At 42.3% G+C, this 15585-nt stretch overlaps 1 protein-coding gene across 8 annotated transcripts in view; it reads left to right on the top strand.

Moving 5' to 3' along the window:
* The window catches only part of LOC136432242 (apoptosis-resistant E3 ubiquitin protein ligase 1-like), a 70625-nt gene that overhangs the window by 44099 nt on the left and 10941 nt on the right, over positions 1-15585 (top strand). For 4 of the 8 annotated variants that reach the window (XM_066423319.1, XM_066423318.1, XM_066423315.1 and 1 more), the window contains 4 exons: positions 5952-6081; positions 7627-7713; positions 10353-10411; positions 14266-14352. In XM_066423319.1, the coding sequence (XP_066279416.1) occupies positions 5952-6081; positions 7627-7713; positions 10353-10411; positions 14266-14352 (363 nt within the window). Of the gene's footprint in view, positions 1-5951; positions 6082-7626; positions 7714-10352; positions 10412-14265; positions 14353-15585 lie in introns of those variants that run through there. The other 4 variants (XR_010755483.1, XM_066423317.1, XR_010755484.1 and 1 more) reach the window with 4 other exon arrangements.

Here is a 15585-nt window from a genome sequence, read left to right as displayed (position 1 = left end):
GCTGGCGTGATTGGGGTTGCGGTGAAGCCCAAATCGGGGGTGCGCACTTTATTTGGGGTGCGTCCTTTATTAGAAGAAATACGGTAGTAATTGCATACAATAATAAAGGCTATCATTCATTAAAAAAACAGGAACCAAATGCGTTCATAGGGGGGTAAGGGGAAAACCCTGTATAGGTACCCGTACCCGTATAGGTACCCGTATGGGTATACCGGTATACCCCATTTGGGGCCCCAACAAGCCAGGAAACACGCTATGACGGCCGCCATATAGCTCGGAATCCATACCCTCGGTGGCTCCCCGATATCTCTACGGCACTGTGAGTGACCCCCACCCGCCCAGACAGCTTAGCCCGCTCGGGGTGTTGTTTACGGCCTTGGATTAATTAGCTCGGAATCCATACCCTCGGTGGCTCCCCGATATCTCTACGGCACTGTGAGTGACCCCCACCCGCCCAGACAGCTTAGCCCGCTCGGGGTGTTGTTTACGGCCTTGGATTAATTAGCTCGCCACCTAGGGTGGCGGCAAAGTAGGATGGCAGCCAGAGGTAGAAAGGCCATCAGAAACTGACTGGCCCGGTAAAACACCACTAAGCCGACCCTAGAGACTGGGACCAGGCTAGCCGCCATATGGGGCACCCAGATTGGCTGTTTTTTTACGGTCTCCACATTGATAGAAGATGGTGCTCCGATCAGCCTATTAAAAATCCGGAGGACAACTGTTAACGTTTCCCGATACATTCCCAGAGAATTGTGACTATGTGTTCCCGACATGTTTCCAGTGTATACCCGAGCACTGTGTACGAACTTCGCAAATTCCGTATATTCCAAACCTCCGTCCTTCATAGAAATCAAAAGATCGTAAAATATGATTGTTCAGCTATTTTCTGACCGAGTCTAGTCAACTGTTTGTGTCTAACTGTATATCAATGTGGAGACCGTAAAAAAACAGCCGTTCTGGGTGCCCCATATGGCGGCCGTCATAGCGTGTTTCCTGGCTTGTTGGGGCCCCAAATGGGGTATACCGGTATACCTATACAGGTATACGGGTACGGGTACCTGTACAGGGTTTTCCCCCTACCCTTCATAGGGCGTTGAAAATGATTCATAGTACCGTATTTTCTCGATTAAAGTGCGCACCCTATTTAAAGTACGCACCCCTGATTTGGAGCTAGTTCCAGACAAATTTGCAGAACTGAAACGTAAAGTCAAAATCCCCCAATAAAGTATGCACCCCTTCTCCACTGATCTTGAACACATTTTGAACAGGATAAATTCAAATTTATGGTGTTCCTTCTATTATCTCCAGGTCATTTTTTCTTATATCAAGGACTTTTACATAATGCCATTCCTTAGATTCATAAAAGATTCTCTTGTTAACTCTGCCAGCATCGTCTCTGCAAACTTGAGGATTGCCTACGACAAGTTACAAATTGGCAGGTATTGAGCCATGTATTGTTTCACCGCAGCTGGGTTCCTGGTTTGGGGTCCTTTTCCAATTTGTCCTGGCAATAACCTCAAATAAAGTACGCACCCTGACTTTAGCAATGATTTGTGGTGCCTTTTGAAATGTTTGAAAAGGTTGTACTTTATTCGAGACAATACCGTAATCATACATGCAACCACTGGCACGAAAATCCACGTAAAAACCTGAAAAGAACTCATGTTCTTTGGCCAGCAGCAAAAGGAACGCCAGGAACCTTAGATAGAACATGGATTCTGAGATAGAACATGGAACAGGGACAGCACTTTTGACCCGTTTTTGGTCTGGAAATGGGTCCAAAAGTCCCCCAAACAAAGCATTTTGAAGTGATGTACACCAGAAATGTGATTGAAGTCCTGTAGGGACATGTTCAAGGCACCCTTGTGCCGATTTCCAGGTCATTCACTTGTAATACCAGGGCACAGGAGCCCAAAATATAAAATTTGCCTAAGAATGCCCAAAAAAAACTCCATAAAAATGATATTAAGGCCTGATTCAAAAGAATTAAAAAATCGTCTGGGGGTATTTGCCATCTACATACCTATGGGCTCAACATAAAAAAAAGTATCCTTCCATAGAACAAACAAGAACAAGATTGGCAACGTAAAAAGATGTTGCCATGGCAACGGTGGTCTCTGTTAATGTTTTCGTTTTTTAGCCCACATGCAGGTAAGGACCTCACTTGCATAAATTACATCACGTTCTCTACCCAAATAACACATGTTGTTCAATGTGTGAAAGTCTTGTCTTCACGAAAAAGAAAATTGTACCATTTCCTCATAAATTATGTCAATTTTAAAAATCCGCTTTGTTCCATAATATGACTATTCAAATTGTAACTGAGGAAGAGAGGACTGTTAATAGATACAAAATATGCAAATGTGGGCCTAATTTGCATACTTAATGAGTAACTTGTATTATTCCACACTGGCAAATGACGGCAATTTCATACATTTAATACTTTTTTTTTGGCATCGGGAAGTTATGTGAATGTGAACATCGTTGAATGAAATTATGTTAATAAGGGCCTCATTTGCATAATTGATGATAAATATCAGCATAACCTTCTTTGTTAAGCTCATAATCTGTTAAGCTCATACTTTGGACATGTTATATTTTAAGACAATCAACACCTTACCAAGCGCACAGGTTCCAATGCGGAAAACAGCTGTACTGAATAGAGAGCTCTCTAGACTCAATATAGACATTTGTGCTCTGTCCGAAACCAGACTCGCCGAGTCAGGACACATTCGAGAAGAGGAATACACGATATTCTGGCGTGGTCTACCTGCTGATGAGCGTAGGCTCCACGGGGTTGGTTTTGCTGTTAAAAATAGCCTGTTACCTTTCATCAATCCTCCGACCTCCACAAATGAAAGGCTCATGTCTATGAAGCTCAACACCTCTTCGGGACCGGTCCACCTTATTAGTGTCTATGTGCCCACTCTACAGGCGCCCGAAGATGTAAAGGACTCATTCTACCACAGTCTTCGTAACATACTTGTGAACATACCCCGTAAGCACTCAGTGTATGTACTTGGTGATTTCAATGTTAGAGTCGGAGCTGATCACGACTCCTGGCCTCGCCAGATTGGTCACCACGGCATAGGTAAGGTGAATGACAATGGACAGAGAGTGCTAGAGTTGTGTGCAGAACTAGACCTCTGTGTGACTAACACCTACTTTAGTGGTTGAGAAATGAAGAAGGTGCCTTGGCACCACCCACGTTCCGGTCACTGGCATCAACGGGACCTCATACTGGCCCGGCGTCAGCTGCTCAAACGCGTCCACCACACCGCGTCAATGCACAGCGCCGACTGCGACACAGATCACGCCCTCATCCGGTGTGAGGTCCGTCTATCCAAGCCAACGCGACCAAAGAACACTACTCCCCAGCCACGTCGCATCCCTAAAATGGAAACCAACAATATGAGCGATCCGGGTCTGCTCGAGTTATTCAAAGACCGCCTGCTAAAGGCCCTCGACAGCCCCGCGACCGGCAACTCAACATCCTGTGACGAAAAATGGTCCAAGCTACGTACCATTCTACAGCAAGCAGGGAAAGACATGTTTGGCCTTAGAGCAAGGAATCAGCCAGACTGGTTCAAGGAAAACCTAGACAAGATAGGTCCTGCTCTGGACGAAAAGAGAAACTCCAGACTGGCCTACATTAACACACCCAACTCAGAGAACAAAGCAGCCACGAAAAACGCTCGCGCTAGAGCACAATGCGTCCTCAGAGAGTCACAGAGAGAGTTCTGGGACAGCGTCTGCTCAAATGTCCAAAAGTGTGATGACCGTGGTGACATTGCAGGCGTCCACCGTGCCCTTAAGTCTGCTCTAGGACCCTCACCTCGATTGACTGCCCCCTTGAAAGATTCCGAAGGCAACATCCTGTTGGAGAAAGCCGACCAACTCAAACGCTGGGTTGACCATTTTAGTTCCTTGTATAGCAACCCTGTAGCTTTTGATGAATCTGTGCTCGACTCCATAGAACAACTTCCAGTAATGGCGCACCTCGACGAGGATCCCACCATGCTGGAACTTGAGAGCGCCCTAAAGGTCTTGAAAAGCAGTAAGGCCCCTGGGAGTGATGGCATACCTCCAGAACTTCTCAAGCTTGATGTTACGGTTTTAAAGGAACTGTTGCTTGACCTGCTTCTCTCATGTTGGCACGAAGGTCAAGTCCCACAAGATCTGAAGGACGCAAACTGGTGACCCTCTTTGAAAACAAAGGGTCCAGACAGGTCTGCGACAACTACAGAACCATTGTAACAGGTAAATGAGACTACCCTCATCAACACAGTGGAGGACTTCCGCTACCTTGGTTCTACGGCCTCATCCTCAGGAAATCTCAACCGTGAAGTCGGCACCCGAATCGGTCAGGCCGCCAATCTCTTCGGGAAACTGAAGAGTCGTGCGTGGGATAACAAGTATCTTACGATCCACACCAAGGTGCGAATATACCTGTCATGTGTTCTGTCTGCTCTGCTAGCGAAGCCTGGGCGTCTCATGCCCATGTTGAAAGGAAACTTAACAGCTTCCAGCTCAGGTGTCTCCGGAAGATCTGCAGGGTCACATGGTCAGACAAAGTCCCTAACCTGGAGATCCTTAGAAGATGTGGCACCACTAGTCTGTACCCAATCCTGAAAAAGCGCAGGCGCAGTGGGTCATGTCTCCCGCATGGATCACTCGCGCCTTCCACACCAGGTATTGTACGGTCAGCTTGCAAATGGCAAACGTGGCAGGGGACGCCCCAAGCTCTGCTTTGTCGACGTCTGTAAACGGGACCTAAAACTCTTCAACATTGCGGCGGACTGGGAGCACTTAGCTCAAGACCGCTCTGCATGACGGCACAAACTCCGCCAAGGTGCGAAAAAACTGGAACTTGACTTGGAACTTAACGAGTTTGCCTGAAGGCAAAAGAGACTCACACCATGCCAAACAACAGCTTTCATCTGCGCTGTTTGTGGCAAACACTGCAAGAGTAAAGCTGGACTCGTCGCCCACGGACGAGTCCACCGACGCTGAACTGATCGTCCGGCAGGATGTAAAGGAGCTGATGATGACTTTGGACATGTTATATTTTAAGACAATCAACTGGTATGATTTATAATTGATGAGAAACACTCCTAATACGTCAGTCATAAAGGTTAAAATCATTTGGCGAAGGTATGAGGTCGTGGAACTCTAGTTTTCAATCTTTTGAGAGTAATGATTATGGAAGTTTCACATTTCACCAGGAAAAGATCGTTTTAGAGAGTAGTTACTTCATTGAAATTTTGTGAATGGGAGGTGTGGCCAATTTTTTTTTTCAAAATCAGAAAAAAATAGGAACAGCGATGCCGAGAAGCAACAAATTAAATTGGTGTGGCCTTACATTAAAACTTATGATACTACAGCCAAACCTTACCTTGTAGGCTGATATTGTGTTAGTTTATGCTAGACATACCGTAATGTCTCTCTGAGGCCGGAGACATAAAATCCCTTTTCACTGACGAAAAGTATGTATTGCTGGACACCAGGCAATCAACGTGACGGGAACCATCAAACTTTCCCCCAGACGATCATACAGTCCCTAATGTTGCTTGACTGGAGATACATGGTCTGGCCATGTTTGACTGTATTAGGAAGCTGCTGTATCTATATATCTGTATCATTCTGGTTCTATCTACAATGTATATACTCTCAGCTGGTAAAACCTCCCTTCGACGTAACACACCAGCTTTGCAGGCAAATGGCACAGTAGCAGCTGGTTATATTACACTGAATGGCCTGTCACACCTAATTATAACCTTTTTACATCTAACTGAAAGTGTTGTTTAAAGTTATCTAGTAACAATACTCCTGAGGTACATGGTGGCAACAATTTCTCTATGACTGTCACAGTTCTAGGGAAAAACAAATTTATGATAACCTTGTTGATAGCTCTTGAATTTCATGTGAGTTATGAGTTTTCCTATTTTCAGACTGTAGAACTTGTCCCTGGTGGAGTCCACGTGCAGGTCACTAATGACAACAAACTGCAGTACCTTGACAGTCTGGCACAGTACCGACTAGCAGCAACAGTAAAGGAGGAGTTGGAACACTTCCTAAAAGGTTTAGTACATGGGCTGGGGTAACATTCGATACGAGTGTACTGGACCGGTGTATATTTTACCATTGATATTACGGTACCTGGGCTTCGAAGTCATATTGCATGGGCTTTCATCAAATGATTTGAATGTGCCAGTTGCTTCACTGACGAAGATTTGAATACCGGATTCAGGGGTTGGAAGTTTTTGTGCGAGGCCAAAAAATTCTCTGAATTTGTGGCGCATTTCACATTGAAATGCGTGGGTTTTTTAAAAGTGGGGACAGAAATGAAATGCAACACGTTGTAATCCATATCATCCTCGGTCCCAGCCCTCCCGGGGGTCCCACTGGTACCTCTCATGGTATGGTATACAGTGTTGTATTCTGATTCTACAATGTATATTTATGTACATTATGTCATACACTTATGGAGTACAAATGTACACTTTTATCTACACATGTTGCGTCTGCAATCCTGCATACATTGATATTGTACTTTATTTATACTTTGATGTAAGTTTTAGTAGAGAACCCTTTTAGTACTAGTTAGTTAACACGGGATCTCCATTTAACGTCCTATCTGAGGGACGTCCCTAACCAAAGGTATAGTTTGTAGGTACTCATTTAATCTGGGTGAAGTAAGAAAAGTCATGTCAACTGCCTTTCCCAAGGGGACAACGTTGGCGGGACAAGTCAGGGGACCTTGGGTTCGATCCCAGGACCTCTGGGTTCTCGGGCCTTCAAACACCCTTAATTACTACATGCACATGTACAAATATATGCCACTGCGCCGCCACTAACTATGCACATGTAAACATAAAAGGAAAGAATGCTTAAACTTGATTTTATGGATGATAAACCCATCCTTTGAAAGTCAAAAATTAGATGTGAAAGTGCAAATCTACTTCATGGATATCGATGGTTACATGAATATTCATCAATCAGTGACATAGAAAAGGTAACGAGATACATGTACGCACCTCCAAATTTTCGATGTCTACTGACTACTGTACTTCATGGATGTTTTACAAAATATTTTTGCTTGTAAAATTAGGGTTTCTTGTCTTTGTTCCTGTAAACTTAGATGAAGGTTTGACATCCAGGTAGTACTGTAAACTGTGGTGTTATATCGTTGATTTGGAACACCAACCACAAGAGTTTTTTTCCTATAATAATTGCTTTAATGACTCCTAGAAATTCAGAGAGGGAAACATACTATCTAGATGATGATGAGTATATTTCTACTTTACTTGTAGATTTCTTGTCAATACAGTACTAGTATATGCCATACCACGCCCAATGTAATGGATGTGATTTTGATGCATTCCACCAGAGGCTGCAGCTGCACAGTTTGTGGGGATATGAATGGGGGATCTGAGTAGCCTGGCATTGTCTACAGACAGGCAAGGTAGCCTTTTGCACAAAACCAGTGCCGGAAAGTTTGACCTCCTTTCGTGATGTGGGTGGGATAAAGTACATTGTCTCATATATTGCTTCTCTAACTACCCATTCGAACCAGCAGGGTATACCATACATGTACATGTATATGATACTGTAAATGCGTTTAAGTCATTGCAGGAGAAAACCAGGCAAAACCAGGCAGAGGTGGGAAGATGGTGGTCGGCCAAATCAGCTCATACTTTGTATGTGTGATAGGTAGTTGAAACTATGTACAGCCATATAAGTAAAACCCTCCAGCTATTTTTCGTTATATAGTTCTGGGACCCCCATCCGAGACCCTTGAAAATCCAACAATTTATGGCTGAAAATTACTGAAATTGCAATTATGGCTACTCTGGTAATTCTGATAAAGGCACAAGCGAAACTTTTGTATTTACATATAGTATGGGTTCCCAAGTTTTACCTACCAAAAGTCAAAGGTAAAGCATTGAAATTTAGAGGGTGTACTAGGGGGTTACCAGAACAAACGAAAGTAGAATTTTCATCCCTTTGGATTTTAGTCATTTTTAAGGCGAATCATCTGCCCTGGTCAGTGGCTATGCATGGTTTTACTGTTGCTGGAGAGAGGAACATCTACTGATTCAAAAACAAGCGTCGCTCATAACGCGAGCTGTGAATGGAGGCTCTTTATAGGGATTTTTCGGCTTTGGGGCTATGATAAATCAGGTAATGATGTCTCACTATGGGGTAGGTTACGGCACTTTTTTCTGTCGCTGTAAGAAAACCATGTATAATTGTCATTAAGGGCTGAAATAAATCCAAAATGTTGATTTGGGGTCTACATGGGGGATGTAAGGATATTTAAAACATGAATTAAGCTTGTTTTATACATTTTACAGTTGCTTTCAAAGAGTCAATTAGTAAGTTACTTACAAAATAAGTATGTGCAATTATGAAGTGGTCTATAGTGAAAAGGCTATGTATGGGGGTTATCAGGACTCCGCATATGTGGTATCACTTGTACACACAGGCACGTGCAGAGCTACATGTACTTTATATGGCAAATCAAGAAACAAGGCAGACACTGTGTCACTCGTGTCAGCTTCAAGGAATTCAGCCTTTTACATTTGGCACGTTTGCAGATGTTCCTTTCTCACAAAGGACAGATATGATTGCAATAGTTGATATTTTTGTATTATTCAATTTATTTCATCCTTTAATTGTGAGGTGACACAAGTTTCTTTACAAGTCTCTGTCAAGTATGACAGTATAAAGATCAACATCCTGTAGACCAAGATCCTCGGAGTCCTTGATCACCGTCTTGAGAATCAGTGAAGAACAAGTTGATGTGCATATTACCAGTGGGTATAACTCAAGAAGCTGTTTGTGGATCCTCGTGATATTTGGTAGTTGGGTAGGGGTTGAGAAAATGAATGTCAAGTTCGATAACGGGCCTCCTTCACGGCTTCCTAGGGTACTGCAGTGGGACTTCTATTATGCAAATTGAGGACTGATCTTGAAAGTCGTTGTTCATTAATTTTCAACCTCAGCAACTTCCTTCCTCTATTGCTTTGACCTGGATTTTCATTAATTATCCCATCAGAACCGATCCTATAAGACATCATTCCCATTATGTATCACGCGTAAAGGCTTGTATGGAGGGCAGTAGCTACTCAGTTACGGGATTATAGATGGTTCATTTATGTGTTCATCTGTTGTTAAAGTTTACAAATTTTGTTTATTTTACATTCATAAAAATGTGGTCTTTTATACCCCCATTCCACTTGGACGGCACTCTCGCCGCGCTCTCGCTGTGACCTAAATTTGCCCAGAGTGCCGTGAGAGCACCAGACTCTCGAAAAACAATGTGGAATCTCGCTGGCAACCCTTTCTCGCTCTCTGTGCGGCCAAAATCTCAAATGTCAGCAACCTTTTATGAGTGACCAAAGATTTCACAGATCACTCAAGGAATTTAAGAGATAAAGACCAAATTTTTTAACGTTTTGAGTGCTATGTTGTCTTTGAAGTCATATATTTACCTCTTGCATCATATCTAAATTATGAAATCAAGGGGAAAGAAAATTCAATTTTGGTCGCTGCACGGTCACTCAGCGTGTGTCTTAAGTTATATATATATATATGTTCAACTTATGTTTGAATATGTTTTTTTCTATGTTGTCTGTCATGTAACCTGTTTGCAATAAATATCTTTTATCATGCTACGTTATAATAGGAATGTAAATCACAGAATTTTGAAACTACTGACAATAAAACTTGGAGGGAATTTAATCTGAATGAACATGTACTTAATTGTAGTTATTCCTCTATTTGTATTACCCATGAGCAAAAGTATGAGTTGACCACAAAATCCCCAGAAATTAAAGATACACCACAGTGACTAAAGAATGAAATTTTTTGAACTACAGTTGAGACCAATTAATCCTCGTAGAGCACTCACTGCAATCCTTGAGTGCTCCCTGCGGCCATTTCATCCCACCTTGAGTGCTCTCATGTCGCTCGCTGCGCACTCTCACAGCGCTCGCTGCTCGCTCTCTCAGGCCTCTTTTTTTTTTGCCATCCTCGGCGCTCTCACTGCGACTGTTTTGAACATGTACAACACCATCGCCGAGGTGACGGCGTGCATGGCAGACATGGCGCTCTCTACGCGCTCCCTCCATGATCCCACGGCACTATCGGCGCTCGCTCCGCGCTCTGGCCAAATTGAGGTTACAGACAGAGCGCGGCGAGAGCGCCGTCTCAGTGGAATCGGAGCCTTAGAGAATAACACCTGGGGTTTTGGAGTTGAGTCCCCCATTAACTTGCATGACTGTATCATGTGATTTTACATGTACTTAGTACTCAATGTGTCAATGGCTGCACTTTTCTCTCCTCAGGTCTGAATGAGCTCATCCCTGACAACCTCCTCAGCATTTTTGATGAAAATGAACTGGAGGTAATTTTTTCCCGTTTTCCTTTTCTATCAACATGACATGGTATTACTACAGGATAGTCTCAAGTCACATATGACAAAACACTCAGTGCTGAGGTTCTCCTACTTTCAAAATTGGTCATGGTAAGACCCAGCAATGGACCTGAAAGATTTTTACATCATATAGTTTACCACAAACAATGCAGGGAGATGCAACAAACTGCAAAACAAGTCTTAGATCATTCTGGAATGGTCAGCTAAAATGACATACTGTGGGGACAAAAAGAGAACCATTGTCCATTGTAAAATGGCAAACTTGTTAATATAACGGGGGCTGCCCTATCATAGCACACCTTTTCACGCGCTCGAACTCCATCGCTAGTTGCCAGAGAGTGGTTAGGTTTTGATGAATGAATTTTGAACACATTCATATAAAGAAAATACTTGGATAAGAAATACATTCATACTGTTCATGAGCCCTTCACGCTCCACGTCATGACGGGCAAACGCTGTGAGACATTTTGTGAATGTACCTCGGACTAATTTTGCGCTACCCTTATACAATATGCCCTAACTTAGCACCATTTTTACTTTTGCTCTCGTCAGAAGATGGTGGTGAATTCAAGTAAGCAGAAATAAGAATAATCAATTGGATTCTATGATATTCTAGCTTTCTTTAGACATTTAAATGGTTCTTGTGTGCATGATGATGTCAATTGTGTGCATGATGATGATGATAATGTGTGCACTTCTCACCTCACGTGAGGATGGCTGTATCTAAAGCAATCCAGCTCATGTTTTGACAGGAAATGGGCTGAATGTGACACTGCTAACATAAAAAAAATCTGTATTCTTATCGGGAAATATCTTCAACATCTCTTTATAAAATTCCATTTTCGTAGACGGTACAAATCACGTATGTTTATCTACATTTCTAATCACCATAGTCAGTGGCAACTAACACAGCATACCTATGCATAATAAGTAAATGTAGTCAGTAAAAGATCTGTGCTATATTAGGCCACATGCTATTTTAGGGTTCCTCCCGTTATAGGCAACCTCATACCTCAATGAATTGTTTAGAGCTTATGCAAATTAAAATGTGATAAGCATAATCACCATTTGATTATACAAAGCATCATATATTAAAGGAAAGCTACACAAAAAAATTGAAAATACTTCTATGCTATGCTTAATATATTCCAAAGTCAAATTCTTACTTCAAGTTGTTTCACATAAGTCCGTCATAGTTCTGGGATTTTCCAGAGTTTGCAACTTATGCCGTGCTGACGCCTTCTCACCTGATAATTGAATTATATGACGTCAGTGTTTCAAATTTTTCACCTGATGATTGTATTATATGACGTCAGTGTTCTAAAATTCAATCATCAGGTGAAAAATTTGAGACACTGACGTCATATAATTCAACTATCAGGCGAGAAGGCGTCAGCACGGCATAAGTTGCAAACTGTGGATAATCCCAGAACTATGACGGACTTATGTGAAACAACTTGAAGTAAGAATTTGACTTTGGAATATATTAAGCATAGCATAGAAGGATTTTCAATTTTTTGTGTAGCTTTCCTTTAAGCTATCTACATTTACATGCCAAAAAGGCCAAGGGTCGGCAGGTTTTTGCTAGAGTAGACTAAGGGTAGGTCAGATAACTGGAAACACAAAATTGCTTTTCTACACCTATATGTTGGTGTATTTGTTACTCAATTTTATGTTTCATTCAGTTGTTTCAACTTTTAGTTGTTATTGATTCAGACTAGGGGGATACCAGTATAAATCAGTACAGATGGATAAAGCCTTCTTTCCTGGATGCGGTATCAAGGTATGAAGGTAAATCACATTGGTGTCTGTCTCACCCTAAGGTAACATGACCAATTAACGTCAAATTTATTCAAAACGTATTTATCTTAAAATTGCGCAGACAGAGCCAAATGTTAAACCCATGGGCAGAAATATCAGCTCTTCTAAAAAGAAAATGCATGGTCTGTAAGTTTTAGTCCGCCTGCGATGTTTAATGCCATGCGAGCATGTATTTATACTGATGTATATGATGTAGAATTGTGCTAGGCTTACCTATTATCGTCCACTTCAGTCTTCCCTTCTAGCGCTATGCTTGAAGAACATACACCAGAAAAGATGCACAGTAACTGTCCAAAGTAGTATACAGACTAATGATAGTAAAATCACTGTTTGTCCCGCCACTTGCTTGACGCGATGGAAGAAAACAATGTTGATCTGTGAATTTCGCCGACATGCGCGGCACGTGGCGTTCACGTGATAAACACATGGCCATGATGTTTTGCTGTGCAAAAATTAACCTCTGGTGCGGGGGTTCCTAGGTTGTATCAAACCTTCCTAAAACTGGTAAGAGTTTCAAACCTCGAATCACCATGGATAGTCTAAATATCAAAGAAAGGATTAACGTCAGCTACTTTCAAAAGATACTAGCTATCGTGTTAGTTAGAAAAACATGATGAAGTATGCGGTGTTGAATTACATATGAAATATGTCATGCATGACGCTTCCATGCAACTTGTCGTTACTGGTTCAGGAGTTTATTCTGTTACGTCGCTGTACGTAAACCTTTTTCATTGTTTTGTATAATAGAGAGAGATGGCTAAGGATCATACTTATGACGTTCGTTGCGTAACAATACCCAACAACATGTGGACATGACCCAAAACTGGATGTAAACTGGTCATGCACGTTAATAGGTCTGTACTTTGTGTTTTATCCTGTGAGGAATAGAATGTACAAAATGTTTTAAAAAACTATATAATACATTCATGTCTCTTAGACGGGGCTAGATGGCACCAACAGTAATTCATGTTTAACTTACAGGGAAAAAAATTCTATTATAATTCTCGTCCTTTTCACTTAGAAATTGTAGCAAGGGACGATAGAAAATTCTTGTTGAAATGAAATTAAGCATAACTTCGTGATAATTTATCACACGTATACAACTAGCTCTGACCACATTTGCAGCTTTGTAATGCAGTCTATGGCATATGCCGAGACATGCAGCGTTGCTTTTTTTCAAATAATGGTATTCTGTGTTTCAGCATCCATTAAATCATTTTATTCCAGAAAACTGTTGTAAATTGTTTGTTGCAACAAAACTTGTATATCACAAGGAACTAGAAAAAACTAAAAAGTAGACTAGATACGTTGATGAAGGTTAGATGTCCAGGTAATAAGGTAAGCCAGAAATAGACAAGCAACTGGATAAAACTTTGAAACAGCCAGACGTTTCAGACAGCATATCCGCTGTCTTTCGTCAGTTACTGAACGAACTGTACAGTCATTGACCATAGACAGCAGACAGGCAGATACTGTCTGAAACGTCTGGCTGTTTCAAAATTGAGTATTTTTTACTTAAGAACCACCCTCCTTTATCAGCGCTGAAACCGGCTCAGAAAATGGTCGGCAAACCCTGCCGGTTTCAGCCCTGATCCTTTGAAGGGAGATTTTGGCTTCTGGGGGCGTCACTGACAATTGCTCATAAATAATTAATGAACTAGCCTTATTTGGCGCAAACAGTCGTTAAACGCTCATGAATAATTAAGTAGCGATGTAAGACGTAAGCTGATTGGCTGATAGCTTCCCAGCGTCCTTTGCAGCTTTGCTTGAGATGAGCTTTAGCAAACCCTCTGATTGGCTGAAAGCTGTTTGGTGGTGACGTCGCCAGAAGCGTGTTCAGGGGCTCGGAAGGGCAGGGCCGCTATGGGAGGTAACGAACATGTCGGGTCTGCTGGGAGGATGTTAAGAACTAGATAGCCTTAAGAATTGGCCCTGAAAGTCCATTTTTTGTACATATAGGTAATGCACTGACATCTTAAAATAAGTTTTACCATTCTCTGCAGCTGCTGATATGTGGGACTGGAGAGTACAGCATAGCAGACTTTAAACAGCACTGCAAGATCCAGGGAGGGGCATGGGGCTTTGAGAAGGTCAGTGTTGGCAGAGAGTTTTGTGACTTCCTTCAGTCAAAAGGAAGAAAACTTTGTCATGTGTTAACAACATTGAACTGGCTCAATTTATCTTCATATGGCATGACAGCATGACACTCAAATATTTTTAGATTAGGCCTAAGAAAAAATGTTGTATTTCCAGTTTAAAAACAGTCCTGAAAAAAAACAGGGTTGGCAGGTAGGAATGCTCTTTTCTTTTTTAAAGATTTTGGCCCAAGTGATCCAACAAATAACGTTAGTTCACCTTAAACCAGGATTTTTGCGATAAGAGTTAATTGAAACCAATTTGGCAGAACAATAAACTATCTTTTTTCTGTTGTTCTGTCAATATCATACATTACCTTTGTCACTTAATATGCTATATATGATATATATTTTCTCTCTAGTCGTGCTGATATGATAATATTGCAATTTGAAACTACCATCTCTGTCACACTGAGAATGACCATAAGCCCAGACTAGTGCTCACATTTTTCCGGAAGAGAAGATTCGTCATTTTCTTTTATACAACAGCTATTGCCCCTTCCTTGGCTCAAAGAGAGAGTGCTAAGGATATAAACTGTCCAACCAACAACAAAAAAACAGGGTCATGGCAACTTGTGCATTAGTCATTGGGACATCAATGGGATGCAGTAGCACACTGTGCAGTATGCTTAAACACCCTCACCCAAACTCATATGAACTCACCTGAACTCATCCGAGTCTAAATGGGGCAATGAGCTTATGTGATGCCCTGGATACATTGTCTCTATAGCCCCCGTCACAAATCAACAATTTAGCTTGGCCGACTTGTCGGCGAGCTCCAAATGGGGATTTTCGGCCAAAGTACGACCGACGTCCTGGTGATTCCGCGGGCTTCGGGCGATTTTTCGGAGCTCGGCCGACGTTCGCGAGTCACTGGAAGCTGCGAGGCCTCGGCGACAATTTTCAACTCACACAGCTAGTAAACAGGTTGCCCGTAACTCGCCCAAGCAACGCCCAGCGTTCAGCCAATATTCGGGCGGGCATCCTACGATTTTAGATCCAATTTTTGGTCGGTCGGATGTCGCCCGAACTTTTCGGCCTCATGCGAGCCTAGCACGTGCTTTGTACAATAATCAGACGACTGTCATCAGTGTTCCGCCCGACTTATGAAAAGTAAGGCGTGCTTCGGGCAAGCGTTGTACTGGTGTCGATGGGCACTTGGACGGGCTCCGGCCGAACTCCTTCTTG

This window comes from Branchiostoma lanceolatum, chromosome 4 (genome assembly GCF_035083965.1).
Source record: "Branchiostoma lanceolatum isolate klBraLanc5 chromosome 4, klBraLanc5.hap2, whole genome shotgun sequence".
NCBI classification, from domain to species: domain Eukaryota; kingdom Metazoa; phylum Chordata; class Leptocardii; order Amphioxiformes; family Branchiostomatidae; genus Branchiostoma; species Branchiostoma lanceolatum.
The sequence above is the reverse complement of the archived record's forward strand: the minus strand, read 5'-3'. Positions and strand labels throughout refer to the sequence as shown.